This window comes from Plodia interpunctella, chromosome Z (assembly GCF_027563975.2).
Source record: "Plodia interpunctella isolate USDA-ARS_2022_Savannah chromosome Z, ilPloInte3.2, whole genome shotgun sequence".
NCBI classification, from domain to species: domain Eukaryota; kingdom Metazoa; phylum Arthropoda; class Insecta; order Lepidoptera; family Pyralidae; genus Plodia; species Plodia interpunctella.
In genome coordinates this window covers 2,637,331-2,665,062 of record NC_071324.2, presented here as the reverse complement: position 1 = coordinate 2,665,062, position 27,732 = coordinate 2,637,331, and the positions used below count along the sequence as shown (strand labels likewise).

At 38.1% G+C, this 27,732-nt stretch overlaps 1 protein-coding gene across 3 annotated transcripts in view; it reads right to left on the bottom strand.

Moving 5' to 3' along the window:
• The window catches only part of Vps13B (Vacuolar protein sorting 13B), a 69,067-nt gene that overhangs the window by 31,685 nt on the left and 9,650 nt on the right, over positions 1-27,732 (bottom strand). For all 3 annotated transcript variants that reach the window (XM_053767647.1, XM_053767648.2, XM_053767646.1), the window contains exons 16-54: positions 27,164-27,295; positions 24,864-24,983; positions 24,038-24,095; positions 23,399-23,544; positions 22,200-22,276; positions 21,901-22,011; positions 21,094-21,287; positions 20,200-20,300; positions 19,338-19,627; positions 19,034-19,107; positions 18,835-18,850; positions 18,505-18,627; positions 18,110-18,216; positions 17,502-17,608; positions 16,620-16,806; positions 15,955-16,068; positions 15,357-15,420; positions 14,765-14,910; positions 14,395-14,506; positions 13,838-13,884; positions 13,458-13,587; positions 13,033-13,121; positions 11,506-11,679; positions 10,519-10,637; positions 9,815-9,923; positions 8,839-8,986; positions 8,156-8,308; positions 7,821-7,925; positions 7,408-7,558; positions 6,764-6,876; positions 6,016-6,103; positions 5,678-5,891; positions 5,189-5,363; positions 4,606-4,748; positions 4,348-4,486; positions 3,818-3,941; positions 3,391-3,500; positions 2,832-3,019; positions 2,417-2,566 (exon numbers count right to left, since the gene is read on the bottom strand). In XM_053767647.1, coding sequence (XP_053623622.1) covers positions 2,417-2,566; positions 2,832-3,019; positions 3,391-3,500; positions 3,818-3,941; positions 4,348-4,486; positions 4,606-4,748; positions 5,189-5,363; positions 5,678-5,891; positions 6,016-6,103; positions 6,764-6,876; positions 7,408-7,558; positions 7,821-7,925; positions 8,156-8,308; positions 8,839-8,986; positions 9,815-9,923; positions 10,519-10,637; positions 11,506-11,679; positions 13,033-13,121; positions 13,458-13,587; positions 13,838-13,884; positions 14,395-14,506; positions 14,765-14,910; positions 15,357-15,420; positions 15,955-16,068; positions 16,620-16,806; positions 17,502-17,608; positions 18,110-18,216; positions 18,505-18,627; positions 18,835-18,850; positions 19,034-19,107; positions 19,338-19,627; positions 20,200-20,300; positions 21,094-21,287; positions 21,901-22,011; positions 22,200-22,276; positions 23,399-23,544; positions 24,038-24,095; positions 24,864-24,983; positions 27,164-27,295 — 4,948 coding nt within the window. The remainder of the gene's footprint in view (positions 1-2,416; positions 2,567-2,831; positions 3,020-3,390; positions 3,501-3,817; positions 3,942-4,347; positions 4,487-4,605; positions 4,749-5,188; positions 5,364-5,677; positions 5,892-6,015; positions 6,104-6,763; positions 6,877-7,407; positions 7,559-7,820; positions 7,926-8,155; positions 8,309-8,838; positions 8,987-9,814; positions 9,924-10,518; positions 10,638-11,505; positions 11,680-13,032; positions 13,122-13,457; positions 13,588-13,837; positions 13,885-14,394; positions 14,507-14,764; positions 14,911-15,356; positions 15,421-15,954; positions 16,069-16,619; positions 16,807-17,501; positions 17,609-18,109; positions 18,217-18,504; positions 18,628-18,834; positions 18,851-19,033; positions 19,108-19,337; positions 19,628-20,199; positions 20,301-21,093; positions 21,288-21,900; positions 22,012-22,199; positions 22,277-23,398; positions 23,545-24,037; positions 24,096-24,863; positions 24,984-27,163; positions 27,296-27,732) is intronic.

Sequence of the window (27,732 nt, the reverse complement as noted above, 5' to 3'; positions counted from 1 at the left end):
TAGATTTTATACGTGATAATAATGAGTCGGTAGAATTAAATGATTTGCCTGAGTTAAAGCCTCCTACTAAAGTTAGCTTTGTTTGCATTCCAGTCGAGAACGATTTATTTGAATTCAAAAGATATTCGTCATATATTAAACTTTTACGCATAGGTGCATTTGTTTTGAGATTTATAGATAACATTCGCAGCCGACATCAGAGCGTCTCAAAACAACAAACCGGTTTTCTAACCACGGACGAGCTGCGTGCATCACAGGCATTGCTAGTAAAGTGTGCACAACGCGAATCGTTCCCGGACGTTTATGACAATTTATTGAATAATACGACTGTAAAACCAAATAAATCGCAATGGAATCGTTTATCAGGTCTTAATTTGTTTTTAGATGATCGTAAAGTAATTAGAGTCGGTGGTAGGCTGTCAAATTCGTCTGATTTCAACTACGATAAGAAACATCCAGTGTTGTTATGTAATAAACATTATTTTACGTTACTGTTGGTTAGATACGAGCATAGACGTTTACTTCATGCCGGTCCACAGCTGCTATTGTCTTCACTGCGCGAGTGTTGGTGGCCACTGAGTGCTAGGAACTTAGTAAAGAAAATAGTTCGTGAGTGTGTTACGTGTGCGCGAATAAAAGGCAAAATGTTATCTCCTATAATGGGAAATTTGCCATCTGAGCGATTGGATGGTGGATTTCCATTTATTACAACCGGCTGTGATTATTGTGGGCCACTGTTCATACTGAACCGGAAGGGCAGAGGAGCCCAGTTAACTAAAGCGTACGTTTGTTTATTTATTTGTTTTCTTACTAGAGCTATACACTGGTAACAAGTTACCAGTCTCACTACTGACGATTATATTTTAGCTCTAAAGCGTTTTATTAGTAGAAGGGGTAAACCTGATACTATTTACTCTGATAATGGGAGAAATTTTGTAGGTGCAGAGAAAGAATTCCCTAAAATTTTGAGTGAAAATTCGGATAAAATTATAAATTATTCTACAAGTAATGGAATAAATTTTAAGTACATTGCTCCGTTTAGTCCCCACCAAGGCGGGCTGTGGGAAAGTGGGGTAAGGTTATTTAAGTATCATTTTAGACGCATTGTAGGCAACGCGAAACTAACTTATGAGGAGTTTAGCACAGTTTTGACACAAATCGAGGCTGTCCTCAACTCCCGTCCTATGTCTCCTCTTTCCTCAGACCCTTATGACTTCAACCCGCTAACGCCTGGTCATTTCCTTATTGGCCGGCCGTTGACTGCTCCTGCTAGCACCGACGACGTAGCAGCTGCGACATCTACGACTCCGGCGCTCAACCGATATCGACGCATCGAGCAAATTCATTTACATTTCTGGCAACGATGGTCGAAAGAGTACATAGCTGAGCTCCAGACGCGGACTAAATGGAAGACGAATAAAAACGATATTGCCATGGACAGCATGGTCCTTATAAAGGATGATAACCAGCCGCCTCTGAAGTGGAAATTGGGACGGATCGTGAAGACTTATCCTGGTGCGGACGGAGTTTCTCGTGTTGCTGACATACGGACGGCTACAGGAATAATAAGAAGATCGTTCTCCAAGATCTGCCCGTTGCCGCTGCAGCCCGAGAGTTGAATAAATCCAGAAGACGTCATACTTTGGAAGTCGGAGTCTTCCAAGGCCGGGGGCATGTTTATGATACCACTATCGCCATCTATGAGTGAGAAGTCGGCAACTTTTTCATCGATCATCAGTTGTACGCGCCCCACCACTGGTAGATGGTAGATCTCTCTAGAAAAACTGTCTCGTCCACGCGCGCTTGAGATAGCACAAATTTAATATAATTATTCTGTTTTACTGTAAATCTTTCCAATAAACGTATTTTAATCGTCTAATAAAAGGAAATTATTGAAGAGCACCCCGAATACTGCACATACACTTATATAGAAGTACCATTTTTGATAATAAAATATGACTTAGTAGCGTTTTCTAGTCATTGGATTGTATGTATACATATAAATTTATACATATAAGTACATAGCGGCCGTTGGAAAACAAGTACACAACAAAACTACCCACGGGTATTTGATCTGCCATTTTGTTTGATAAACTAAATGTGGTCCAGTGTGTGCAAGTATTGTAAATATATTTTTATTTCGATTATAGATCAGAGTTTCTAAAAAAACTTTTGGATACGATAACTACGACGAGAAATATCATCACACTATCATGAAAGATGCGAAGACAGGTCGAATCTTCGCTCGATCCGTAAATAAAAATAAATTATAAACCTAAACTTTCCTCCCGAATCACTCTATCCATTGCTGAAAACCGTACAAAAATTCATTCGGTAGTATTTGAGTTTATCGCAAATAGACAGATAGACAAGACAGATAATTTTGTTTCATAATATGTAAAGCTGTATGACTTACGATAGCTTCGTCTCGAAGACAACGAGCGAACCGGCCTGCGACCGGAAGTGTGTATTGGAGGCGAAGTCGCGCACGATTAGCGACATCACTCTGTGACTGCGCATCAACGGCCGAGACACGTAGTAGCCCTCCAACTCGGCCGCCGCCCGACTGTGCCGATAAATGGTATTTCACAATAAATGTCTTTAATGTTTTTATTCAGTAAATAAGTGTTTTATACAAGAGGAAGCAATGGTAAACCACTTCATTAATATTGCCAAGTAAATCATTATATGTGCTTCACTCCAATTAATGACCATCATCTATGAGGAATACAGCTGTAAGGACATAAAGCTTCACACTCAGTAACACTTCAAATGAAAAACACAGCCGCAGATAACAGTTCTCATCAACAATCTAATATAACAAACAATACCTAGTGATGTTGGGCAGAGAGTTGTGTAAGTTGACCTCGAGGTAGACGAGGCGCAACGCGACCCGCACGCGAGGCAGCATGCGAGGCGCGAAGTACGAGTCCACTCGCAACACGCCCGACAGCTGTTCGGCCGTCACGCCGCTCTCCGGTATCGGCACCGTGTGCTTCTCCGGCGATACGTCGCTTAACTGTTACCATTCATGAAATAGTACATTGTACATCGAGATATTCTAACGGGATTGTACTATTTTGAGGCCCGAAACGGAATCGAGGGCCGCGAATACACCAGTTGTTGACTTACTTTCCAGTACACAATGCTTTATACAACACCTGTCACATATAAATAATGTAAAATGAAATCTCATTAAATTATTAAATCGGATATAGAATTGAGCCATGCGGCCGAAGGCTAGTAATGTGACAAAAGATAAAGGTGTCCAAAATAATAATGAGAAAAAAAAATCTGTGTCCAAGCGGAGACACAAGATTTTTTCCAGAATGTTATGATGACATGTGCGACATGTAAAATAAAACTGTTTAAAAAAGTGGTGCAGCATACCAAAGGATCATCTCTGGGCGAGTAATCGAAGGCATTGAATTCAAACGGCCGACTCATCGCTGTCGTGTCGTCGCAAGCTCGGAAACGCCATGTCAACGCGAACACCACTTCTGCAAATTGGTTGGATTAATTTTAGAAAAAGAAAATACTGATTAGTTCAAACGATTTGTGCCACTTATGAATATCGTTTTGTGCCTCTATTATGAAATGGGACTATTTTTCATATGTTATAAGAAGGTCAAACTTAATTTTAACTAAAAAATATGGTAATGATGGTAGAAAAAATGGTATTATAACAGTTTGGGGAAGGAATATTTTGAAACCATATCAGTTTTAGTTTTATCAGGAGTAAGTTTTTTGTGTGTAAGATTGATATAAGCTACCTTTTCCACGGGTAACATTACATAAAATATAGATAAAAATTTACCTGGGGGACTGGGGAACAGTTTGATTTCCCTGGGCTCATTGACAGGTAACTTGAAGTACGTATGCGGCATCCATTTTATTTGGATCGGGCTGTACAGCTCAAGCACGCAGTCCACCTCCTTGTCCTGAAAACGATATGATCATCAGCCATTTTAATGTCTCGACTGCTGGGGCACTGGTCTTCCTTATGCATGGATAAGAAGACCAAATCCAACCATGCTTGGGCTAAATTAATTAATGGGTCTTAACGACTGTAAATGCAGCCGGGAGCAAGGGTTTAACGTGCCTTTAGAAGCACGGAGGTTAGCGTTCGCGTGGCACTATTTAAGTACATCTATGATTAATTATAATACGACATAATCAAGCGTGAGTGTCTCGCCACGCGAAAGGCCACTATACACAGAGTAGCCGAACACCATTCCTCCAGCCATCCATCGGAGGTTGACCACCGCTCTCCATTGAACGATGCGAAATTAATTACAGATATAGTAAAAGGTAAGTTATTACAAGCCTTTAAAACATTAAACTCACTAGGCCCGGAATGGGGAAGGCCACAATTCTGGTGATGGCTCTCGGATGCGGGTACCTCCAGGACACAGAGTAGCCGTCCACCATCACTTGGTACGCCATCGGCAGTTGGCCACCGCTCACTATTTTGAACGCGCCGCTCCTGTTACGATCGATAATGTATGATCTGATAATTCCATTATGAATTTTATACTATACAGTAATTTCTCAAAAAGCTAGAAACTATTATATGTGTGTGTCCCTTTTTATAAAACAAAATACCTCAAATCATCCTTGTAGTAGTGGTCGGCCAAGTCTATATTGAACGATGATGCGGATGCCGCCGAATTGGTCTTCCATATTTCACTAGAATCTCTGCGACGCAGCGTATGACCACTGTCTTGTCTGCTCTGCGCGAAACCGCTCTGGTGGATGTAAATAATAAATAAATATGGACAAATCACACAGATCCCTAAAGTAAGGTGAGACTTGTGATACTTACAAATTATTTGATACTAGGGATTTTATTTGATACTAGCTGCGCCTCGGGGCTTCGCTTCCGTGGGAATTTGGGGATAAAAAGTGCCTTATGCGTTATTCCACATTATTTTCTACCTGTCTACCAAATTTCAAAACAATATGTGCAGTAGATAATGTGTGAAGAGGTAACAAACAAACTCACTTTAGCATTTATAATATTAGTTAGGATTAAATGGTGGCAACTATGGTTGCCGAAGGCTGTGTGAAGAAAATGTAGAAACGAATCCCTGGGATCGGACGCCCAATGGCGGTGCAACTGATAAAAGGCTTACTTGTGTGTATGCAACAGTCGAATAAAGGATTTATAAATCTATCTATACTGTACCTTCTTGTTGAAGCTTTGCAGTTGTGCGATGAAGTCGTTGACAGTGACGAGGTCACACGGCCTCAGGTCCAACGTGACAGTGTCGAGATTGACGGACGATCGGATGGAGGGTGAATGTGAATCATGACCTAATTCCTCGCGTCGCCACGCTTCCCACGTCGCTTGGACATCCAAGCTGTAAATGCATTTCTTGATTACAATCAGCTAGGTTCTAGTAACCTTCTAGTAAAGTAGTAGAGTAACAAACATCCTCACTCACATATTTCCTCAAATATAGTAAACAGAGGTCACAGTGATGTGACAACGGATAAATTAAACCTTTTTCAAACACTTTCCAATGATTTCAGAATTCGACGTTTCCGGACAACAGAACTTGTGTCAACTGATCCGTAGTCACAGCAATATTCCACACTAGCTTCTGAAGCGAGCTGCTACAGCCCACCGCACAGCACAGTATACATTACAAGCTATATATATCCTGATACACACCCGAGCTGCAGCGGATGCAGCAGCATGTGGCGGCGGTCGGAGCTGGGCCCGGCCGCGCACAGCACGCCGCACAGCAGCCCGCGCACGACCACGCGCGACGGCCGCGTGCCCGACGCGATTTGAATGGACCCCGAATCCCAGCCAAACGTGCCCTCGCCCCCAGACACGCTAATCTGACTCGTTTGCAACGTCAGACTTTCCATTCCGTGTTTTGCTGCAAGAAAATATTACTGCGATCAAAATTACTGGTCTCTTCTGTGAAATTAACGACCAAATTAAACTCTGAGCCATAGAACCATTCTTATAATTATAAGAAAGTAATTTATATAAAAACTTACTCATATACCGACGGAATCTGTACAGGCTATGTTCTTCAGAGATTGTCGGTAATTCCGTAGAACTGTCGGTTACCACTCTGTCATCTATCTGTAGAGTGATAAAATCGACATTGTTTTATTTTTCTAAAGTCAAGGTACTTTATCGTCAAAAATATGCAAACCCCATCACGTTAATTCATTCTCTCATCTGAGCGTGAAGCTTCTCCGGGCCTTATAAAAAATTTTATAAACCAAATTTTGAAGATATGGCTATGATATTCAGATCTGGCGTCAAATCTCTTTCCCCCTTCTTTCCTGTCAGCTGTGAAACCTTTTAATCCTTTCGTTGCTTCGTACAGCATCTATGGGTATAATGTCGTGAAATTATTCGACGGCGGGTACTCCAGAAAATCAAATTATTACAGTTATATAATGATTTAAATCAAAATACTGCATCTTAATTTGGGGCGATAGATGTCGCCACAAAAGCAAACTTCATAATAGGTAATAGAACTTCATAATAATTATAGAGGTCAAGACAAACATCCAAACAAAAATCCAAGTTATTAAATATCTGCAAATAAAGAGTAGGGTAAAGGCACCACAAACCCGCATACTAGTGCCACCGCAGTTACCTTTTAATTAATTTCCATGAAAAACTATAATACTTTCTATTGTTGTGTGCTTTTTGAATCTTCTATAATAAATAATTTATAAAACTGTGATGATGGCGCTAGTGTGCGGGTTTGCGCCAATAGTAAGCACTCACCAGCGCAAATATGCCCTTGATTCGCCGTATTCTATCGAGGCTAACCTCCAATTGAACTGGTCGTTCCACGTCTAACTTCATCGTGCCACGCGCGGTGCTGCCTAATACTGGACCTGAAATAAACATCACCTTTTTTTCTGCTAACACTGGTGTCAATTATACTCAAGTCACCTAAAGGAATCTGACAGGATTTTCATTAAAACATTGTGGCAGAAGATTCATACACACTAGTGAATTGAACAGACGATCAGCGTGCAGGATGAACGATATGAACGAATCTCCAGTGTCGCCAACTAGCGAGCATAGAACGAAACACACATAGCTACGTAACGTAGAAATTCTGACATTTAAGTATTTTTATTTTTTTAATAGAGTGGAATCCGCCATTTTTTACGACATTATATTATCAGACGCGCTCCGTGAATTTGACGTCCATCGACAGGCAACGCAGAAATTTTATGAAGTTTCCACGTACTGCGTTGTCGTACGTGGAAACTTTAGTGTCAAATCGTCGCATCGGAGCATGACTGAGCAATGGGGCATGGCACTCAGTATAGTATACGAAGTAGTCCAAGCATTGTTCAAGTTTTTTATATACTGTGCGAAGAGCTTGATGGAATGAACTTATGATGTTGATGACTCACCGTTTGGCGCCACAATCTTCATGGTAGCCAACGCTGGCGGTATGTCGGTGGCGGGGTCGGGCACGCCCTTGGCCGTGGACAGCAGTGGCAGGTGCCATTGACCCTCCGTCTCACCAGAGCCGAGTCCCACCCATGCGTTGAATAGTGATGCCTGTCGATATTTTGTTCATGGACTAATTTTTCCGGGTTGAAAGGTACGCAATGTCCTTCTTCGTACTTTAAACTACATGTGTGCAAAATTTCAAGATTGGTTGAGTAGATAGAGCGTGAAGAGGTAACAAAGAAACAAATTTTCGCATTTGTAATATTAAGTTAGGTTTATAGTTAGGATTCCCACTTTACCAATATGGTACAAAGGTTAGACTTAACGCTAAAAGCATTCTGTATACTATATATTAAATATTTATTTTTACCTGTAGCCCACGTTGATTCTTCTTCTTCCAATAGTACAAATTCGGCTGGTACAGCGTCATGTGGATCAACGGCAGATTTCCTTCGCTTTTAGCGGCTTTAGGAAGCTGGAACATTTATATTTTTTTCAGACAATGACGTATTGATTCTCTTAAATTTAACCGAATCGACACACTAAGATGGGTTATGTTTCAATACACTTGGTCGATACAACCGTAATGGTTTTGATGCTTTACGTCAGAGTTGACGACTTCATGTATTTGAAAAACGTCTTAAAACGGTTGTGAGTCATAGTCATAAGGTCAGATGTAAGAGAGCGATAGAGAGAGTGACTTACAGCAATATTGATGGTGGTGTGCGCTACGTCTTCCCTGCGAGTGTTGTCGGTGAGACTGTGTCCACTGCCGCTAATGCGAGACAACCGCTCGGATCGGTTAGATTTGTTCGACTGCTGCACGTTAATTTCTCTGTTCGTCTGTTCAGTCTGCACCTTTATAATAAATCATACCTTTATAATAAATCATATCTTATCTGTATATACTATCAGTTTTATATTACCAACGTTTATGACTGATCATAATCGTGTGTTATGCAAGACAGAGAGTGAACATTTGCCTATATTTAATGTACATAACTGTAAGCTAGGACACTTTCAGAACGTTATCGTTGCGCGTGCTCCGACACGCAATTGACTGGTTAATAAAAGTTTTCCGCCACTTTATATTCAAATAAAAAAATAATAATAAAAAAAGAAGATTGACGAATGACGATTCAGCCGTAGCGTGGTTTGAGACCCACTCGTCTTGAAAAAGGTCTTCTTTAATACTCAAACTATAGTCACTTTTCCGTCGATAATCACACGGGAGTGATCACTTATTTACATTAATAAAAAATAATATTCATCATCATCATATAGAGCCAGTGTTACTGCTGTCAGATCTGCCATTGGTGTCAGATCTTATTCACGTCGCCTAAAGGCATCTGACATGACTTTAAAAAATGATATTAATGGATATTTACAGTGGGCCTCGTGTCGGTGGTAGCAACCTTGGCGTCGGCGGGCGGCCGCAGGCTCGCCACCTCTTCGCTGGCGTCGTCGGTCACGTACAGAGACGCTTCTATCATCCCCATAGTGAAGAACACCTCCAAATACTCAGACGCGTTCGTCCTAATGACAATAGGATTACCATAAATAATAGAAATAAGAAATATTTATTTCGTACTGAAAATATACATTATTACAAGGAACAGTGTCACTGTCCGCCACACTTGGATTGCCTATGTCGTGGCGAGCAGTGTCTTTCCTTTTAAAAAGTACCTATTCTGTAAGTAAGAATTACAATAATACATACATCACATGTATAATAATTATGTTTATATAGAACACAATAGTACACATAATATCCACAAATAGTGGTTCGTAATAAATAGTTACACTCTGCGGTGTTACCCGTGTAATTACGAGTGTTAAACAAAAAAACTTACTATTTTGTGCACAGTAGCGCCATTTACATTATATAGTGCCATTAGACTTTTTGATTAAATCTTATGGGAATCGCGTGTTTTTAGGATCAAAAGTATAAATAATCCAAAGTATCAGCTATCTAAATAACAAATTTCATAAAAATTGGCCCAGCCGTTTGAGCGTGTATAAATAACAAATATACTCACAAACTTTCGCCTATATAATATTAGTAGTTGACGTCAAGCAGGTTGTAAATTCATAGCCGACTTTTAAAAAATTTTAGGTTTATAGTTTTTATGCAGATCCCTGGTTTCACGACCTCTGATAAAAAAAGCTTTAAACGTACATTTTCCTTCACGAAACGATATCTTACGATATAACAATGCCGAAAATCTTCCCAATCCAGATCCTGCTAAAACATTATTACCAGAAACCAGATTTAGCCGTACACCAAAGGAAGGCCTCGAAGCCCCAAATGCGACTGGGAGAGAGGGAGAAAGAGAGACAGAGAGAGTATAATAAAGTTCATACCACTGTTGTTCGGCGAAAACGACAGATACGACCTTCTTGGATATGGGGTGACTGTCCTCGAAGTAACGTGTGGACTTGGTGGTACTAGTCCCGGTGTCGATTCCCGAGTCTGCGGCAGTCGTGACGAAATAGGATTATTTATTTATAAGGAATGTTACTTTCAACTATCAAAAATCATCTCAAACCAAATTTTGATGTGAAGTATATATTTTTTTTACATCATGTGTTAAAACACAAGCTATTATGGTCGTGACAAAAAAAAATGTCCATGTCCGTGCGGCAAACAGTTGATGAGTTTTCGATGCCAGAGCCGATTCGGGGTGAATCATGACGTCATATATATCATAATATGAATTGATATCCAAACTACTTAGAAATTGAGCAGCAAGATTCAGCCCGAAAAAAACACAATGACACATACAATGAAGTGAAATAAAAGTTTTTAAAAGAGGTATATGTATAAATAGCTGGTGTATGTGTTTTTCTAGGTTTACATGTGTACTAAATCCTTCCTTACACATCCTTAAAACATCGAAATCCGTTCAGTTAATGACGCGTGAGTAAAAAAACATTCTCATTCACTATCATCCAAGCTTCCGCATTAATATAATAATAAAATGAATGAATGATGTATTAATGAACGATTTATTTACAAGATAAACAGTTCCGTTTAATGGCGTAAGATGATTCTATGAATGACTCACCATCAACAAGAGATGTGGTGCTTAACTGCCTCGTGGGCTCATCAGGGTACTCCTGGCCTGTGAGCAGGTTCGCGTACGGACAGAGGTCGAATTTTTCTTCTTTGGGGGGCGCTGAATACCTGTCAAACATAACGAAGTTTATTACTAGCTATTTCTCGTTTCAAAGGCGCGGAAAATTTATATATTTTTTCCGTAAGTCTCCGTCTACCTGGTCTTCACTCTTGTAATTTATCTTATTTCAAATAAAAATAAAATATATATAAAGATATGTAATAATATATATCTGGACAAGATAATATATGTCAGCTATTATATTTAAAATGAGAACATAAGAGAAAGGAAAGATGACTCAACAAATGTCTTGCCTTGAAAATCCCTAAAGACCTAAGATCCCTAAATCACGATGAGAGTGAATTTGAAATCAGGGAGTACCTATATAACAATAATAAAAAAACGTTTGATTTCTCTTCACAAAAACAATACTATTGGAAATTAACAGAAAATGAAGTCTTCTAGCTGTCATGACGCTTTACAATGAGAACATTCAGCAATAAGGACCTTTTGCTTTGAAAACTACCAGTCGTTTTAAATTGAGGACTTTTTGCTCTCAGAGCATTATATATTGCAGTCGATGTGCACCCAAGGACGTTTAGCTTCCAAAACCTCCTGATCCGTAACGATTAATAGTTGCAAATTTAATTATGTACATGACAAAGATGACTTGATATGGTAATATTTGTTGTATGTACATATATTGTATCCATAACTATACTGCAATTATTTTGTATATTTTGATAGCATAATATACAACTGTTAACTGTGTATTTAAATGGATTTTGTCACACATACTTTTAACTCATTTTTGAAAGTAATAATGAGATGAAAAACGAATTATCAATTAATTAGTAATTCATATAGGTTGCGATAGCCCAATCTATATGAATTACACAGTTAACGTATTGACCCCGAATGACCCCGGGCACTCACTCGGTCTCCTCGAAGGCCCGCTGCATGTCCTCCACGATGTCCGTCACGAGCGCCAGCTGCTCCACGCTGACCTCTAGCGCGCAGTCGGTCAGCAAATTGATCTCCACGGCGGGACCGCACGCCAGTATGCCGCTCGTGTAGTGAGCGGGCGCGATCACCACGCCTATGTCCACGCTGGACGTGAAACACAAATGTTATTACTTAATGAAGTTAAACTTGTGAATTTATTTGAAAACAACACGCGTTCATGCAGTAATATGATCATTGTAAATTAGAAACTACAATACATAAAAATATGTGATATTGGTTGACCGTGTTTATCTAAATATTATGTACTTACTAAAACATTAATAAATGTTGTAAGCTTCCTTTACCGATATTTTAAATTTGCAAAGAATTTATATAAGTTGATGGGCTTGTTGACTTTTTAGTTTCTGTGGCATTTTTATTTATATACATACAAAACGCCACGACAAACCTTAGAATTAAATCTACATTTTTGTACAGTTTTTGCACATACCTGGAATCAAGCCATCATCCAAGAGGCTTAATCCCAGCTATGTGGGCAAAAAAGCGGTGTTACCGCAGGAAGAAGTTGATTGTCTAGACAGCTGCGGCTGTCTAGTCAATCAAGTTATTGCCGCATCGGGCTCTCTCAGACTACTTGTACGGAACCCCGAGACAAACGATAGCGACTTTTACTGTACAGCCAGTGCCATCTTGTGCACAAGATCACATCAAGGGACCTCAAGGGCCCAAAGCGCATGTGCGCATGTACAATATGTAAAAAATTGGATGTGATTACTTTAATCACTTTCCAATAGATGTCGTACTAGATATTTTTTCATGTTTGGTTTCTGGAAAATTGGTGAAAAGTTGCATCTGAAGGGGTTTGCAAATAGCCAATTTTCATTGAGTTACAATGGCTATCGTAGCCCTAACTCGACCACTAAGAGTTAGTAATCGTCAATAAAAATATGTATTGCTGGCTGAAAATAAATTTAAATATGCAGGACCTATGTCTGGAACACTAAATTTGTTTTCATAAAGTGAAACACGATGTGATGTCAAACTTTTTCTTTGACTATTAAATTGTAATAATAATTATAATGTTTGTATATTTTAAACTTATACTTTTAATGCATGCTTATACATGCAATACTTTCAAAACTATGTCAAAACAACTATTCATACTAAATGACACTCAGCAAATAATACATGTTTATTCGACAACTATCTCAAATATTGCGTTAAAATATGGTGATATTTGTATTCTGACATCTGCAGGCCTACCATCAACTTTTACAGAACGATTCCAATGCAACTCAGTTCAATTTAGGAACCTAAAATGAATCGCATTCATACAAAAAAATAACTCGATGGTACGAATTCGTTCAGTTCGGTCGTAAAGTGGATCGCGTTAAGAATGATGGTAAGCCCCCTGAAAATCTATGTATACGTTGTATACGTACACTTTAATTATTTAGTTTGGATGAATGAGCCGGTAGATATGTGTAAAGTACTCACGCATGCAGGACGGGCGTGACGACACTCTGTTCCTGGGGCTTGGTCCACTTCACAGCCGGATTTTCTTGACCTTTCGTAGTTTGCATCGACTGAAAATATAACGGAATGCCCATTACATTTTTACAAAAAAGGTTTGACGCGGCCATCAATACTTTTTTCACTTTGTCATGTAAATATATCTGGTTAGGAAACCAGATTCCAAACGATAGTTTCCAATGTGGCAGAAGGGATAAAGACAATCACAGATGATGCTTGTCTAGTTTGATTTTTGAACTAGAGACAAAATTGTAGTCTTTGTTATATTACTATTGAAATAAATAAAAACTAGTAAACTGAAAATTTAAAAAATAATATGAAAACCGCTTTTGACGTCGAAGTTAAACGGCTGAGGAAGAAAAAGGGAAAACGGGATAAGAGACGCTTACTTCCTCGATGATGATCTGTCTAAACTGCGCGGACTTGATGGCTACATTCTTCACCAGGACGTCGTACTGGCGACCCTCGCACTCCACGTTGCCGGACGCCCAGAACGGGTCGCTACAGTTTATTGGCCGCCTGAAACCAAAATAAACTATACTAGCTGCGCCCGGGGGCTTCTCTCCCGTGGGAATTTCGGGATTAAAATTTCTACTCGTACACCAAATTTCATAATAATCGGTCGGTAAAGAGTAACATACATACATTACACACATCCTCACAAACTTTCGCATTTATAATATTATATCAGTAGATTATTTCATTCATTTTAATTTAAGAATGTTCAAAAGTATTTGAAAATAGATAATAAATGAAAAAGAGATAATACCTGCAAATTGGATTTTCAGGATGTGGAGTCACTGTTATTTTGCCCATCTGAAATACAAGGAAGCAGGAATTATTGTTTCAACACACTCGAATTTTCCAACACGTTTTATTCCACGTTTATGTCATAAATGTCAACAGCAACCGGTTGCCGGTGGCCGGTCGTAAAACAACAATATTTAAAGGTATTGTGACGGGGAAATATTCTTGCAAAAAATATACTAGTGTCGAACACAATCGTAAATCGTACGTTTGTTTTTTTATGTACTTTTTATTAAAATATACTTTATAATATAAAAATAGACGAACTCGCAGAGAATACGGATGTAGACAAAAATGTAGGTAAGCGGTATCTGGGCTTTGACTATCAATGGCCGCGGAAAAATAAAAAAAAACGCTCAGATGAGAGAGAACTCACAAAGAATGGTGACGAAAAATTAGGAAAGCTCTGGATTCAAATTATGTAATCATGTTATTATCTCAAATAAATGGATCATTATCATTAAAAATTGAGATAGAAACCGGGAAAACGCTCGCTCAGATGAAAGAGAGACAACTCACAGAGAATATGAACGTGTCATGTGTGTCGGCGTCTTCTTCCTCCCCCGTGATCAGGATCCGGATGCCCCCCGCTGTGATGAACATGAACGGCCACTGGAACGACTGGTCCGGTCTGAATGGACACATTTTTGGAAATGTTATATTCTTATACTTCTTGGCCATTTCCCACATTAGATGAAGTCAGCAATCCTAGTTTTTTGCCGTCAAGTCAGTCTCAAAAACTACTGCACGGATTTTCATGCGGTTTTCAACAACAATTTGTGTGATTCCTGAGAATTTATTATGTGTATATCCCGGAACGGGGTGCTATATAGTATATATTATATACAAGTTTAGTTACAATAAATCATTTCATATTGTATTGTCTCACCTGTGTTCAGGCTCGGTGGTCAGTACGCAGTAGGTCCTTGGTGACACCTGCTGCAGCAGCAGCACCACGTGCTCCAATGTGATTGGCTGCAACACGGCCTCTAACGGCGACAGCGTCGCGTACACTTCCCACATTGTGTCCATACTCTGAAATTGTATTCCATTGTTACTTCTTTGCGCCCGATCGAACCAGATCCATAGTTCTACTTGATTAATGAAACAACCATCATATTTTAGGTGACATTGAATGAATATCACAAGCTTGTTGAATCAGCTGATCTGTTAAAAGGTTATGACGTACAGTCGACCGCGTGTCAAGTCACCCTGCATGGATCTTTATACCGATGTGATTCATCGAGAGCTGTCTCAAATTATTGGACCAGATGAAAGAGATGCATATAGCCTTGGCTTGTAATCTTACTGGTACCACCAGCGTATTTTTAATATTTTTTGCAGCTTTTTTTTTGAGAGATTGCAGCTCATGATTCACTATCGAATCTTTGCACAGTAAAACGCAGCAAGCCAATCACATTCCACTGTGTCGAAGACAAAATGGCGTTATAACCTTTCAATTAATAAATCAAGTTATTTACCGGTCCTCGTTCCAGCATTTTCGGATGGAGTTCCGCTTTCCAACTTTCAGGAAGGTTTGATATTCTGAAAACACGAAAAAAAAATAAAATTATTTATTGAGAAGAAACATGAATGGAGATTTTTCGATAATTCTGTAAATATCGAAAAATCTCCATTCATTTTCAAAAGATGCGTCTCGCTTTCGGAGCTGAAACGCCGCGGAATCCTGTCATCAGCTTATAAATAAATGAATATACACAGTTGAATCTTAATAGATTCAACTGTGTTTTACAACCAGGCTTCTGCCTAACTTAACCCCTTCTTAAGAATACCATTGTCGTGCCGAGGGCGGTAGCCCACTGCAATTAAACAAACTTGCCAAAAACAGCTATGACTATGAATAAGCCGACTGAACGTATGCCTAATAATTTTATGCATTCGAATATGGACCCAGTCCTTACATACTGCAAGAAGTTTGTACAAACTCGATAAACTAATTAACTTAATTAATGGTGTGATTTTTAAGGTAGATTTAGGTGTATGATTTATTATGGTTTTACCCGAATGAAGCCGAGACAGGCCGTTAGTTTTCTATAAATAGGATGAATTGTGTCTTACTGCGCCTGAGTGATGGTGATGGATATGAAATGGCCGTCGTCGCGCAAGTTGGTGGGCTCCCGGACCTCCAACACGCGGCCGCCGAGCACCCCGGGCACCCATTCATCCGGAGAACTATAACAATAATATTTAAATAACAAACATTTCAACATTAAAAAAAAAAATCAATTTAGTAACTTTCCTAAATGTGTCTTTCAAAGTTTATTTTTACTTCTTTTAAAATTATACAGCGCCGGATTAATGTAGCTTCTTATTGGTGAAATAATTCAAAATCGGTTGAGCATTTTCCAAAATTATTATTCCCTACACATTTTTTCATTGTTTTCCATTAATATTAGTACAGTTAAATAAGATTCATGCAGTTGCCCGACGGCCTTACTAAAGGCATGCACTGCACGCGTTGACAATGCAGCCAGGATTGTCACAAAACATGATAAATATGATATGACTATAACGGTTAAGAAATTCAAAAGTTGAGTGTTGAATGATTTAGTTTACACGGCATCTATGGGCGCCCCTTCCCCTCAGCCCCCTTCCCGACAATTGGCCGGTGTAGCGAGGCGAAATTCGACTTTATGAAGATAAAAAACAAAGATTTATTTATAATAACATCTAGCTCGGCCGGCTGTGTGATTAGTATGTATTAATGTAGATTAACAACTCACCGCTCGTAATGTCTGATGGAAGCGGATGACAATTTCAGCTTCCACTGGTTGTAATGCTCCTGCAGGTCCACGGTGGAGATGGCGTCATCGATTTCAAGCGCGAACTTCACCTGAGTCGTGGACAGCACCACCGTCACCCGGCTCACTACCCATTGGAACCAGAAGGACCTCTTCACGGGGAATGCGACTGTGGAAGTGAATAGCGATGTCAGATACCTTTAGTCGACTTGAATATAATCTAACACCAGTGTAATAACACTATTAGCAAAAATAAAAAGAAAATGTGCTGTTGCAAAACTATATTACTTTATTAACGGTAATTCACCAAGAGGTGTTACTGGCGACGGTGGTCGGATGACGACTGAGGTTCATTTCACTGTCCATGGGATACACCCGCAAGGGACGCATACACACAAGCTAACAGTTCAGACTTGATAATTCTCCGTCTACAGTTTATTGTGTGTTATTCATGTTTCATTGTGTGTTATTTATGTTCCAAGTGTCATTCACATTTCATAACCTGAAGGTTGGTGAACCAAGTCAGAGAGTTGAGAAATATTGTCTTATGTTTGATCTCCTGGATTGTTAGGTCAAAAGGTGAAGCACGGGTTTGCATTTCACTTCTCACTATCTTGTCGTTTCGGATTGAGAGGCAGCGAACCAATCGTGTGGTTGTCATTGAGCCATAATGGCACATTGTGATTGGCTGGCTGCGTCTCACTGCGAATCGACTCGATGGTGAGATGTAAATAGCAAAGTCGCACTACGCAAGCAGATCGGTATATATCGATATTTATGAAAACAAAGAAAGAATTCATCTTTTCTTCTGATTTTTCTCTTTCTTAAGAGAAGAAAGAACATAAAGAAATTACATATACTTACTGTCACTTGTTGGCTTGGCTTCAAAAATAGGAATAAGTTCGGATGGATTTTCACTAATTGTGCTCTCGGAGCGACTGTCTCTTACTTCATCTACCTCTGACACGGTCCTGAAAGAGAAATATATATATATATATATATATATATATATATATATATATATATATATATTTATATATATATATAATATATTAGGACAAATCACACAGATTGAGCTAGCCCCAAAGTAAGTTCGAGACTTGTGTTATGGGATACTAACTCAACGATACTATATTTTATAACACATACTTGTATAGATAAACATCCAAGACCCGGGCCAATCAGAAAAAGATCATTTTCCATCATGACCCGACCAAATAAATGTAACACTTAATAATTATTAATGTATGTTTATTTCATTTACTGTACACGTTACAGTTAAATTTTAAAGAGGATATGCTTTCCTAACTTTTCTTGCTCACTGCGTATGCGCACGGTCATTGCCATCTTGAGTAGTCAGACCATTGGGACGCATGTCAGGCATTTGTTTTATACGAAACTTGTACCATCTTTTTAACTACCCTTAAAGCTATTAAATATTAAAATCAACAAATTACAAAATAGGATAGAACCTTATTAGCGACCGGTGGCCAAGATTCCTCGGATTGGCGATAGGCTGCCGCTTCAGAAGTGTTATGATGTGTTTGAAGCAGTGGATTGCAGACCCCATTATGTGGACCTGTTAAGAACAATATATAATTATCAATGGAGACTTTCATATAATGGAAAAAGTTTACTTTGTTATATACTTTAGCATTTACCGGGCGTCATTATTTACTTTAATAATGACGCCCGGTACAAACCAAGCGACTCACTGATACCTTATAAACCCTGTCTCCCTCTTCGTGTATTCGTTGTTGATAAATAATAGACTTGCGTTTCACAAAGCAAGCATTTATTGCAAGACTGAGACACAGTTACATTGTATGCGCTTATATCGATATGTACCACTTAAGTTCTCAAGTACCTGATCATGAGCTATCCTGATGACGACAGGTGGTGTGTCTGCGTGCATGTGCACGCCTAGCGACACAACTGGCCCGACCATCAGTCTCTCAATCGATGGCTTTTTCTCTGCCTTCTTTTCCACCTATAGCGAAACATATCAATACTTTGAAATACGATCCTATAAAACTGCTCACTAGCTATATGAATGCATGATTTATTTATATATAATTTCTCAACACTTATCCAAAAACCTTGTTATACATAATTTTTATATAAAAAAAGAAAATTTATAAAAAAAAGTTATTATACATAATTTTTGAACGATAAAATATAAATTTTTGAAACTTACCTCTATGGTCTTGCGCCTGAAATAAATATTTTTTATGAGAAAATCGTATTATTTGGTTTGGATAAATACAATCGTTATCTCCATTACTTTATTTATATAAATTAATTGACACTTTTTTATGTATGTATGCGAATCTCTCTCATTAGAGCATCTTCTCAATTGCTTCTTCAACTGTTAATGTATGCAAAATAAATGTTACCTGACAGGCCCACGCAGAAATTCCTTCAGCGTTGTCGGGTGGAAATCTACTCCGGTCTGGAAGTATTTCACTTTCTGAAACAAACGTGAATAAAGTGGAGGAGATCATATATCACCATTATAAATAGTCTCTTCATCTCCTTCAAACTTTGCCACTTCACAAACACCTATTATTGTATCAGCTGCCTAGGCTATATGTCCCTTAGACGCCGCGTACGATATCCACGGGGGGATATGGAGTGGACCTATTCTAGGGCGGAACCACATGCCACAATTATTAACAAGCACAAAGAACATCAACTAACCTCCACCCCCGGTTTCTCAGTGGTTGATCTCGATGTCCGGTCAGTTTTTATGGGTATCTTTATTTGCAATGATTTGGTGACCACAGATAAGGTAACCGTGGTGGTGGTCAATTCTAATACAGTTCTAGGGTGAACCCCGGCCGTGGTCAGTTTGATTTGAGAGCGAAGGCCGCTGGCTGACTTGTCCAAGCCTTCTTTTTCGGTCAAATTTGACCCTATTTCGAGCGTGTAACACGACATGTCCGCTAGACGCAACTTCCATGGGAAAGAATCTTCATCGATTTCTGAAGCTGAAAATGTTTTTTATAGGTACATAAAATTGATAACACAAACACTTATTACTGTTTAATTTTAATACGTTTAAGTTGTTGCTCGCGGCTAAGGCAGCGGCAGAAGCATCTTGATAATTTCGTACAAACTTTCATGCTTATATCTGTATTCCTTTAACTATAAATCTAAGAAAAAAATCTAATAGAGTAATTTAGTCATGAAAGCGTAATAGTCAGACATTTGTTACACCCCAGTTTATTACAGTAATTATAAATTGAAAATATACACTAAAACCAAAAACTTTGCAGTTATCATAAAATAATTGTGATTTATGATTTCTACATGAATCAATTTGTAAATTTGCGATGCGTTTAATTTTTAAAGCATATTTCAATTCAATGGTGTGTTAATATTGTATAATTTTACTTAAATACCTAAACAAAACTACGATTTTCACGATAACTTAAGTAATATAAATTATAAAATATTTTACAATTGCCAAAATCGTTTAATTATGAAATTGGACCATTATCAGTCTATTTAAATTATTCACGTGTAATTAAACATACTATGTTTACATGTTAACACTTACCTCCTGGTTCTTTTTTCTTAATAAAAGTGGGCCCGTCATGCCGAATGTCCTGCCACAAGTGCTTCCTCGTTGAATTCGAGTGCATTGAAATACGGCCCAGTCTACAAAATTTATCTATATATATAAAACAGCGAAAAAGACATAATATTTATTATACGCCAATAAAAAAAATGCTGGAATGTAGATTGTAACTAGAATACGTCAGTTAAGAAAGTAATTTTGGTTTTCCATACCTATAGGGGTGGAATTTTATATCAAATTTTGTCATTATTTAAGTTAGGTACGTGGACATTTTTCATGCGCATTTGTGTAAAACATGTCGTAAACTTCCAAGAAACCACTAAGGCTAAGTGTCTCTTAGTCTTGAACGACGGGAGGATCGTAATCTTAGGGCAGAACACACTTGACAAAAAGATAATCATCTTTTATGAATATATTGAATGGTCCCAAAGGTCGTGAATAGCTATTTCACCAATCAAACAGTTTGTGTTTCGATATGAGTGTGTGAGGGACAGTATTATTACAGGGTAATGTGGCAGAAAAGACCTTGGGACACGAAGTCGGTAACGCGTGTTCGACACCCCTGGTGATGCAGGCGTCCATTAACAGCGGTGACCACTTTCAATCACATGTCTATTTGTCTGCTTGATAGTATAAAAATATATTAGCGGCTTCGGTAAATAAATATATTAGGACAAATCACAAACATTGAGCATATAGCCCCAAAGTAAAAAATTAGCCTATGTCACTACTAAAAATTTTGCCTGTCTCATGACAAATTTCATCAAAATCGACCTGAAGTAGTTTTCCAAATTATTCATCACAAACAATAATATTTCTTAATACATATATTTTCTCTTTATAATATTAATATTATTAATGATAAAGACTTACCCTAGCGCCAACACAGAAGAGATACCCGCATGGCGCTCCATTGCGTCACGGATACAGACGCAGTCCAGCGCGGACACAGTCGTCGAGGTGACGTACACCAACACCAAACCCAGCTCTATGTTTATGAGCATGCGGCGCAGACGTTCGTAGAACGCCACTAGCGTTTGACCGGTGAACAGCTCCTTCGGTTGTGACTAGAAATATCGTATTTCCGGTATTAGTAAATTTAATATTAGTGATACAGTTTAACTTAAATGTCGGCTATAAAAAATCGGCAACGGTTCGCCAAACATGGCGGCTTCGTTTTTTTATGCGCTAAATTTATAGTCAAACATTTGCTAAATACATTATGCGCACAGAAAAACAGAGAAGATACTGCCTACTATACAATATGAATACATGATATCTGAAAATGGAAAATGTGTCGACCGCAACAGTATTAAAAAATATTGTAAAACACACACATACGTGCATTCATCATTAATGAATGGATGCTTGTATCGTGGTGTTATTTCTCCTTCTCTTCGCACGTTCTTCATCGTCCCTAGTTGTTATTTTCCTTGACGATATCAAGCCAGCACTTGTTAGGTATATCCCTTCTGCTGGAAGCATGCGGAAACGGAAGCCAAACATTCGTTCCCTTACGAGGTAATTATCCAGCTTTTAAAATAATAATACTATATATATATATATATAACTACCATTATATATATCACTAATAATATATACCACTACCATATACCACTATATATATATATATACTAATAATATATATAACTACCATTTAAATAAAATAACAATACTCACAATATGTTCGGGTTTTTGTTCCTTTTTTTCGCTACGCTCACTACTTGACTCCACACTGCGCGTGCGCACATGTACTAGTTCCGCCCCGCGGCTGCTGCGCCCGCTTGACGACTGAGAAGCAAATAAATCGATGACACGTATTTCTGTGGCCACCGTTGTGGGCGTCTTAACCATTACACCACCAACGCATTTTGTTTCAATAAATTGTTTAAGATATAACAAATTAAGACTATTGATTGTGTCATAATATTTCGCTACATTTAATAAACTACAAAACGTTTTAAATGTTTGAAACTCACGGGAGGAGTAGGTCTTCGTCTCTGGAAATATTGGCTGCTCTTCGCCTGCAGCATATCAGTTGAACTTGCAAAGCCATCTGTAAACATAAAATAGAAATAGAAATATAAGAACCCTTGAAACAAAATAGCTCTAAACTGAACAATCTAACATTCATACAATGTATTTAGAAAGTGGTTTGAAGAAAAAAGCGTATCGGACACGTAAATTTCAATAATAAAACGTGTCCAGCATTTTACTGGTAAGTTTAGCCAAATGATCTTGATCCTACAAGTTGAGTCAGAAATTGTTATATTCTAAGTTACATTATTTATTGTAATAAGAAAAGTAATAAAAAAGTAGTCTTTATTTTTTCTCACAAAATTACAAAATATTATATTATTACAAAATATTTTGTTTTTATTTTATATTATTATTTAATTCATTTAAATATATTAACTTTCTGCATGCATTATTAGTATATAGTGCTCATTTATATGTTTGTGACAGTCGCCTCTCTGGCGTAAGCCTCCCAGCTTCCTCTTTGTCCTTGGCTTGTCTCCTCCACCCTGGTCCACATCTTTCAATAACAAAATTATTTACTTTTAATTATTATTATGATTAAATACTCTGGAGACCTCTAACCGGTCGCTTGCCTGACGTGAACCCTCTTTGATAATGTTATGGTCGCCTATATCAGTCGCACTACTACTCGCTTCGTACGACATCTGACGGGTGATCCTACTATAGTGCTATACCATCGTCAGTCCCATGTAGTAACAAGATGTAGGCATCAACAATACAACCTCCTACAAGTAATAATGATGGGTAAAGTCGCTGGGAAGAGAAAGGTTGGAGGAAGGAAAAAATCTTGGCTGCGGAACATCCGAGAATGCACCGGGATAGCGAGCGCAGCTGAGCTGTTCCGCTAAGGACAAGAAGGACTTCGCCATGCTAATCGCTGACCTTCACTACTTGGAGAGGCACCCATAGAAGAAGAAGATGTAGTTGGATATTTTTATTCCAATACTACTAATATTATAAATGCGAAAGTTCGTGAGGATATACATGTGTATGTATGTTATTCTTTCAGGCGAAATGTTCTGGACGGATTGTTCAGAAATTTGGTACATTGATACATATCGTACTTTTTATTCTAAAATTCCCACGGGAGCAGAGCCCCGTGGCGCAGCTAGTTAATACATTAAATAATAATAATAACCAGATTTCAAATGTGGCTTGTAAGCGAGGAACGTGACGAACAGCGGGTCGACGGAAAAGGCTGTGGGTTCCGTCCAAATGCCCAGGTAGTCCAGGGCGTCGGGTACCGGACCTGTGCACCATTGCACGGCTAGTCTTAGATATGGTCTGAAACAAAATTTAATTATAAAATTTTCACAAAAATGGCATTTTCGACATTGGCTTTCATTATCAAAGGAATGCTGTTTCATTTAACGCGTAACAGAAATATCATATCAGTTCATTAAACCGCTGAGGAGTTCCCTCGTTGGGAGCCGAACCTGGTCAATCTACAGATCATGAATTGTCATTTACAAAAAATATGTATTCCAAAATTTTTTTTTCAATTATAACAACTAATAGGGCAAGTTAAAACGCCTAAAAACATTATTACTCAATCATTGACTTACGACAATAATAAGATCCCACTAATAATATTATTGTGAAAGTTTGTATGTTTGTTTCTTCTTCGCGCTAGCCGAAATTCTTATGGAGCGCAGCTACTACGTAATAATATAAAACGAAATCCTAGAGGAAAAACCTTGGCTTTGTCTAACCTGTAACGGATAAAAACGTGATGCTGTATCTGTAAGTAGAGGAACACTAAAAATACATCACTCACATTGTGGATGGTGATTCAGGCGCGCAGCATATCCATGCTTGTTTCAAGGGCTCGCCTTCTGCAAGAAAACATAAAAATCCCAACTAAATAAATGTGAAAATAAGACTGTTTGTCACCTCTCAAGCTTTATCTACTCAACCAATCTTCTTGGAATTTCTCATACATATAGTTAAGAGTAAGGAGAAGGACACAGGTTTACTTAGCATACGTCTTATTGATAGCATAAATACTTGTCATTCCGGGGAAAAGTACATTTCCCGTGGGAAGTTCATGTGGGCGAAGCCGCGAATAAAATCTAGTATTGAATAACATCAAGTCGATATGATAAGAAATCATCTAAATTCAGATGAAAACGCAGGTGAAAGCTCGTACGGTCTGTCAATAAAGATTAGAATATGAATGAGGGCACCGTATCACCGTATCTATTTTGGCTGGCAACGTTGGGTATCCAATCTTGAATTTGGTATTTTGCAATAGCACAAAAATGTAATTCATGAAAAATTTCTACTCTTCATACGTGACATGATAAGTCCGTACCTTGGACTTTGGCGGATGACATAAGGCGAGGTACATATGGGGGGCAGGACAAGCAAGTTCACTTCTATGTCGCCCCGGCTATCGTCAACCCCTGTCGCTCACTGTTATTTTTTACATAAAATTTAACTACGCCAGTTAAATTTTTCTACTACCACTTTAATGCTTCTTTCTTATCAGGCTAGACAGCTCAATACATGTACGTAAGATACATTTCGAATTACGTAATAGTTAGTGACAAACTCACTTTAAAATTTTAAATATTTACTAAAAAATAAAGAATTAAACTTACTAGGAGCATGGAAGGCCGTGGCTCTAGCCGACTGCAGTGAAATTATGTGAGTATTCATGCTTTGAGTTAGGTACCCGCGGGCGGACACCTCCTCAACAGTTATATCGAGAGTCACTGCCTCTGAAAACATAAGAAATGCTGTTAGAATGACTACTCGTAAATGTAGGTTAAATAGTAGAGTGACGTGAGCCAAGGATATCTTAAGGAAGAACTAAAAATGCACTTGAAACTTCATAATAATGGCACTATTTTCACGCACACCAATACCTTAACTTAAAAAATACATTCTGACTTTTATCATCATCATCATAGCCATCTTATTTTTTCTCAGCCTATTGTATTTTTCACTATCTTTTTTGTAAATGGCCAGTAGTGGCGTGTTATTGACAACTAAGTCTTTTTGGTACATAGTTTTTAGACTTGCTAAGGCATTTAAGGTTAAACAAGTGAATAGTGAAACTACACTTTGATACAAAGCTAACCACCAAACTTTAGTGTATAAATCTACAGATAAGTCCTATTGGTGGGCCAATTAATTCATAATGAGCAAAATTTTTGACGCAGGACAATGAAACATTATTTTTCTGAAAATGTGGCCTAGTGCAACTTGCCTTGCTTAGTGCAAACGAAGTCTTCATAGTTCATAGTTTTTGCACATACCTGGAATCAAGCCATCATCCAAGAGGCTTAATCCCAGCTATGTGGGCAAAAAAGCGGTGTTACCGCAGGAAGAAGTTGATTGTCTAGACAGCTGCGGCTGTCTAGTCAATCAAGTTATTGCCGCATCGGGCTCCCTCAGACTACTTGTACGGAACCCCGAGACAAACGATAGCGACTTTTACTGTACAGCCAGTGCCATCTTGTGCACAAGATCACATCAAGGGACCTCAACGGCCCACGGCGCATGTGCGAAATGATATTACGAAGGGTTGGTTGCGACTAGTTAATTCCCTTTACCAATAGATGTCAATCGAAATCGACATGTTTTTCATATCTGTGTCAATTTTCGTAACATTAAAGTGGAATGTGATTGCTTCTTTTTGTAAATGTTTGAAGTGGACTTTATAATTAACAAAAAGAAGAATTTGAAAAATTTGATGCATACAGACTCTATTTTGTCTTTAAAGAGTAGAAAATAATGAGGGTGATGTGTCCTCTTTTTACTGGGTGTTTAGAAACCAATCCTGAAAATCTATTCGGTGTTGCAAAGGGACAAAAGGTTTAGTTCTTTAAAAATAGTTTTGTACCTTTTACAGGTAGATTATAAAAGCAAAGGTTTGTATGTGTGTGAGGATGTTTGTAATTCAATTAGGCAAAGTGTACTAGACGATTTTTTATGAAATTAGTTGCCCGGGTAGTCTTACTGGAACAGCTCATATGGTATTTTCTATTTTCAAAGACAAAGACAAAGATTATTTATTTGCAAAAACATGAGTTTACATTTTTTTTACAATGTGGTGTTAAAAGAAAAGCTTAATTCTACATGTTTCACCGTCCACGAGTATGCAAATTTAAATGGAGAGCATGCATCATCCCACAAAACAAAATCGAATAAATAAAAGTAACTAAACTAAATTTTTATCAAAATCATTAAAAAAATCGTTCCAATTATAATATCATTTATCAATCAGCAAGGACTTAAGGTGCTTTTTAAATAAATTTAAATTCTGATCTTTAATTTGTTGTGGAATTTTGTATAACAAATTTTAGGTGCCATACATACAATACTTTTACTGAGTAATACCGTTTTAGAAGGGTGTAAACATAGTCTATAATTATCCCGATGATTTCTTAACACAACAAAGGCGTGGGAATAAATGAGCATTACATTTAACAAATATAGCAACCTCAAGTATGTAAAGTGAAGGAAATGTTAGAATTTTATGTTGTTTAAAAAGCATCTGACAACTATCAATACTTGTAAACCAAACGTTTGTTAACCAATTTGATAACTAAAATAAAACATACGCGGAACTACAAAGTATTTTGCACATTACATCTTTAGGATGTGTATTCGAACAAAATGGGATCGTAGCCTACGAACTCATGAGTATATTGCTCAATAGTATATTATTTACTAGCGACTCGACTGCTTCTCACGAGGTCTACAAACCTTCGGGAATAGTCTAAATAGTGAAAACTGCATTAAATCCATTGCGCGGTTTAAAAGAAGAAGCTTGGAAATAAACAAACGCGGAGGGCGACTTTGTTTTTATACAACGCAGTGAAAAGCCGACCATTTTGAAACTGTGGCCAACTATGGCCATGGAACATCGAAGCACTACTCAACACGAGATTACCTTCGTCATGGAAGGCATCGCTGGGCAGTGAGGTGTATCGGAGGGCATTGGTGGCCTGGCTGCTGAACATGGAGGCGGGGACTTGATACGCGGCTTCCAATCTCGCCGCGGACCCACTTATGTTCGCTTCACCTGAAAAGTACAAATACAAAATTTGTAGGGGCTTGATAATGATGAGTGGTGTTTTTGTAAAATAATACCACCATAGTTGAATACTAACAATTTTCTGACCTACTTTTGTGTACCTTGTTCAGTAGATTGAACAACATTTTTTGTGGTATTTAGTATGCGAGCTTTTGCCCGCGACTTCGCCAGGATGAATTTATCTGCGAAAGCGGAACAGACATTTTCACACAAACTTTCACCCACCCAGTTTAATCATCAGGGGGCTTGATTTATGTCTCGAAATATAAAAAAAAACAAGTAATTCTAGTAATTAAATGAATTCTCATCATATTATTTATTTTTTACAACATTTAAACACACATTTGAAATATTAAAAATTCTTGTCTAAAAACTACTCGTCAAATTGCTTTAGAAACGAGCATTTGTTGGATGATAAATCTATC